At 42.8% G+C, this 5,057-nt stretch overlaps 1 protein-coding gene across 9 annotated transcripts in view; it reads right to left on the reverse strand.

Annotated features, from left to right (window-relative positions):
• Positions 1-5,057, reverse strand: part of Dst (dystonin) — a 482,621-nt gene that overhangs the window by 5,929 nt on the left and 471,635 nt on the right. For 7 of the 9 annotated variants that reach the window (XM_023700937.1, XM_023701123.1, XM_023700975.1 and 4 more), the window contains 2 exons: positions 3,449-3,520; positions 2,345-2,544 (listed from right to left, as the gene is read on the reverse strand). In XM_023700937.1, the coding sequence (XP_023556705.1) occupies positions 2,345-2,544; positions 3,449-3,520 (272 nt within the window). Of the gene's footprint in view, positions 1-1,612; positions 1,724-2,344; positions 2,545-3,448; positions 3,521-5,057 lie in introns of all 9 variants that reach the window. The other 2 variants (XM_023701151.1, XM_004623003.3) reach the window with 2 other exon arrangements.

Genomic DNA, 5,057 nt, shown 5'->3' on the forward strand with positions numbered 1-5,057 from the left:
TAAAAAATCAGTACAGTGAAAAACACATTTCTACTAACTCCCCATTTCCTTCAAACACACGTGTCCCATCACTCCAGCCACTTTCTGAGACAGTTCTAGAAGTCCTTTCATTTGAGCATTTTTAGTTGTGCTGCTGCTGTCCCCACCAGGTCCTGAAAGGATTCCGAATCCTGACCTTTCATGGTTCTCTCACTGGGGAAGAGCGTGATCTGGCCGGTGCCAGACCCAGGGAGGACAGCAGCAGAGGCCACACCGCAAAGCTTTCCTCCAAGCCTGCCTTTCTGTTTGGACGGCACTCATACCACCTAAAAACACTCACAAAAAGACTTCAGAACTGAATGCTTCAAGAAATGGCAAGAATGATGGAATAAGTATGCCTTATAGTAATGTGTCTTTTATGGTAGTAACTGTTTTATTTAGTCATTCACCTTATACTTCAATCTAACTGCATGTGTGTCACCTGAACTCTTGTTAAGTCTTCTCAGTTGTTGCTACAATCCATCCATAACGACGGATAGACACCTCTCGATGTCAGCTTTGGTCCTAATGGTCCCGTCAGAGGGCAGGGATGGGTGTGAGGAGCACAGAAAAATGAAGGGGAAGGAACAAGGAAAGCTGAAGAATGGGGCGTCTCTCTCGTAACTCTACCACTTACAGCAGCAATGGGACTGCCATGAAATTATCAGGGTAATGTACTCTTCAGCTACCTCTCATTACTGATGGGAGGAATAAGTATTAGTGTTTATAAGCAGAAAGGACTTGTTAAAGATACTGTATTTCTTTTGCACAAGAAAAACTCTTGGCCTTTGAGTTTTATTTAAGTGAAAATAACCTCTTTCAAGAGAGAATATTTAGTAAGTTTCCCTCCACAATTATTGTAACTAATAAAATATGTGATTCTTTGGGACCATTTCACAAAGAAGTTAAAATGATACATAGTTAACATTTAATTGAATATGATATAGGAGTTATTCTTGGTAAATCTTATAGCCCCTAAATATCTTAGGCCTAAATATCATGCTACATAGAGAAGTTAGTTACTGAAATCTAACAAAGGTGCCTTTGGGAAGTGAGAGAACTTTCTAGAAATCTAATGCTATCCCTCCACTGATCAACGTGTCACATGCACCCACATTGTTGTGCAGAAATAACTGATTGTCCAATCAGAAGCAATAAGACCATTGCAAGCATTTACTAGAATTATTTTCAATAAAGTGGTTCTCTTGCAATGACACTGTCTCTCACGCCCACCCAAAGGGGGCAGTTCGCATTTCTTGCCCAAATGATGCCTATGTTCAAAAACACTATATCTACTTTAAAAGAAATTTTACTTAGGTTTGAATATAATATCCTGTCTTGTTCATCTGGGAGAGAGACAGCAGAATGAAGTAGGAGGGAGAGCTACAGGTGTGACGATGTCAGCTGATACTGTCTTTTGTTCACCCCTTGCTCTTACATCTTCGAAGAACAGCCAGGTTGATATTCATTATATAAAGGTCTATACAAAGATGCAGTATTATCAGAAGTACACAGGGAGTGGTGGGCAGTGTTAGTGGGTGATAGTTCCAATTAAAGAAGACGGTTAAGGCTGGGCTCTGGGGCCTTACAATACCTCTGCAGATGACACGGCAAAGTCTGGGCACTCTGCTGGCTTACAAGGAGTTGACATTTTGCTGTTTGTCAACCATGGTTTACCATAATTGCGTGTTAAAGGATGGAGAATCTGTATGGAACAATGGCAAATCAAATGTAAAGGACAGCAGATAAAAAACAAAGCCACAGAATGAGATATTCATAGCTGGGAGTCACATTTCACAGTCAGATAACAATTAAAAATAAGTGGGAAGATGGCAAAATTATATACACCAAAAAAGGAGAGAGAGAGAGAGAGGGAGAGCGAGAGCGAGAGCGAGAGCGAGAGCGAGAGCGAGAGCGAGAGAGAGAGAGAGAGAGAGAGAGAGAGAGAGAGAGAGAGAGAGAGAGAGAGAGAGAGAGCATGCATGAGAGTGCAAATGAAGCTTTAAAAGAAACCTCAATTTGAAATATAACAAAGTTCCTACATAAATAATCTTTATATGGATCAGTAAGAAAGGCATATTTTGATTTTATGGACCTGGGGATCAAACTCAGGACCTTGCACTTGCCAGGCAGGCACTTAGGCCACTGAGCTACCTCCCTGGCCCCTGGCCAAGCATATTTTTAAAACAAGAAAATCCTGAGTTCCCTATGCCGTGAGAAGGGACACAAATAGAGACAAATGGTTCTATAAATCCCAGGGATGTAAAACATTCAGTGGTGCACTCAGAACACTGTGCAGAGGAGAAGTTTTATCCCAGCATCCTACCTTGGGTGTACTTGTGGCAGGGACCTGCGGGGAGGCCCCTTGACCAGCCTGGCTGGACACAGAAGTTGATCTGTTAGGTGAAGCTCCCCGAGAGGAGGGCCGGGATCTGCGGCCCCGGGGTCGGAAAGGAGCCATGCCCTGGCTGGCGCCGTCTGCCAAGATGAACTTCTCACGCAGTTCCATGTTGGTCCTTCCTTTAGCTGGATCACACACCGACAAACAGCAGCAACACACACAAAAGAAGGATAACAGGCACTTAGTCACTAATGGAAAGAACAACCACTTAGCACCACAGATTATGCTGAGAATTTCAAGAAAATCTTTTTTGCCATGCCAACTCCAATTCAGCATAACAAAAAGTTAAATGCATTCCTTAACAATGCATTCCTTTTGGATACAAGTGAGTTTGGGAAGGGGGAAGAAGTATGCTTATTCTAACACTAGACACCAGCAAGAATAACCACTGTAAAAGAAAGACTCAGCATGAAAATGGAAAGCTCATGCTAAAATACTGTTAATCCACCAGCTACTGCTGCCACAGGGTCTCACTGCCCTTTCATCACACCGAGAAGACAAGCGAGGAGGGCAGAGACTACGTCTCTTGCATGTGCTACTGAGGTCAGGAGAATGCTAGTAGTTAACACGGGGGCTAATTAATAATAGATTACACAGAAGGAGAGATGGCTCATAAGGCATGATGACAGCACGGAAACTTCCAGGTTTTCACTGACATGAGGCAGCTAGTTATTTTTACTTTATGCGTTGAGAAACTTTACCAACATGCAATAACAAACACCAGACCCAAGGATCCGTGAGGTAGTCAGTGATGCAGCACTCGAACACATGTGCACATGGAGCACACGCGAACCCAATGAGCAGCGTGTTAGCATGTGTCCAATCACTTGTAACACACCTATATTTGCAACACACTGGAAGTGTGTCCAATTTCCAAAATTTAAATTTGGAAGCACCAGCTCACAGTTGGATACGAGTTAAGCCATAAGCGATGAAGCGGGTTATAGTAAAACAAATGATCAAAGCAAGAATGTAAAAGTAGAAAAAGAAAAAAGGAAAGAGAGAGAGGCAAAGAGAGGGGTTGCCAACCTATAGTAGGCTGAGTAGTAGTAATTGAAGAGTTTGATTCCGAACGTAACATTTTACTCCCATGATGATGAACTAGAAAAAATGACACAGGATACCAATCACATTTAGGAATACTGTTAGCAGCAGAAGAAACAAAGTACAGTAGTCGGATATGCAAAGAGTGCTCCAGCCTGCAGCACGCATTTTAGAAGAAAAGTGGCATCAAGAAAAGAAACCCTCTCACTTCTGGCTCAACAAGAAAAGTGCACTTGAAAGATTTGGCCCCAGTCACACTAGATTCCTAGGCTAACTGAACATTTCTTTCTTTCATAAATGAAGTTACGCTGGGCCACTGCTTTCAGATACAGCTATGTGCCACGTCAGGACATTTCACCAATGGCCACACGGTAGGCCACGGTGGCCCGTGACAGCAGAGCTGAGAGGAAGCATCACCTGCTTGGCACTGGGCCAGTGTTATCCCCACCCCCGCTCTGATGCTGGTGTCAACAAACCTACCGTGCTGCCGCCATATAAAAGCCCAGCACACAGAGCTATGCGTAGGACAGAACCCCTGAGGACAGTGACTGTTACTTGTTCATGCATTTACATTATGTTTTGCTGTTATTTTAAACTGCACTTCTACTTGTAACACTTAAGGGTAAAGCACGAGCTGTGTTCTGCCAGCAGCCACCTTGTCTATGCCGTGTCAATTACATCTCTTCATTACATTAATTTCTCTTGGGCTTGCTTTATCTCACGCTGCCTTGTTCACCAAGCCCTGGATGTGCTTGCTTACGGCAGTAGATACACCACAGTATATAGCCTAGATGTGCAGCAGGCTTTGAACATATCTAAGATTCTTTAAATACACTCCACATACACACGATAAATAACTGCCTGACAACACATTTCCTAGAGCACAACTTTACTAAGTGATGCATGATTGATAAAAGAAAATGGATTATTTTATTCTGACTTTGCTTCTCTTTTAGATACGTCTTCAGCCAACAGTAAGCACAACCATTGTGTGTGGATGTAGAGTAAGCCACGGTGGCCTTGGCAGACAGGCCCACAGCGCTCAGAACTCCGGGATCGCAGATGACAATATGGCACCCAAGAGGCTCCTCTGGCAGGGCCTGCAGCTCCCAGATGGTAGCCTAATCGCCAGCACTGGTGCAGATACTGTAAAACGGCTATCTTAAGCTCACCACTAAAGCAAATTATAACTGTTGTACTATAAGAAAAATGTGCTTACGAGTAGATGGTAGCTAATTAGAAACCGTAATCAAATGTTCACTTGATCAATGAAGAATTTAAAAACTAACAAGGTCTGAAAATTAAAACTTAAAAAGCTAACCAAGGATTCTCAGGATTGTAGATATGGTGAGAACTACAGTATTATATGCTTAAGAGTCAAATTAGCACTTTGTTGCTATTTAATTTTTTTTAAAGTACTGCTTTCTGTGGGTCTCCCTTATTTCATAAAATCTTTGGCTTTTAAACTTTTACTATCCAAGCCAGGTGTAATCCTGCACCTGAGAGGCTGAGGCAAGAGGACTATTGTGAATTTGAGACCAGCCTGGGCTACAAAGTGAACTCAAGGCCAGCCTGAACCATAGGTTCAGCGAGA

Source organism: Octodon degus, unplaced genomic scaffold (genome assembly GCF_000260255.1).
Source record: "Octodon degus isolate 3935 unplaced genomic scaffold, OctDeg1.0 scaffold00001, whole genome shotgun sequence".
NCBI lineage: Eukaryota > Metazoa > Chordata > Mammalia > Rodentia > Octodontidae > Octodon > Octodon degus.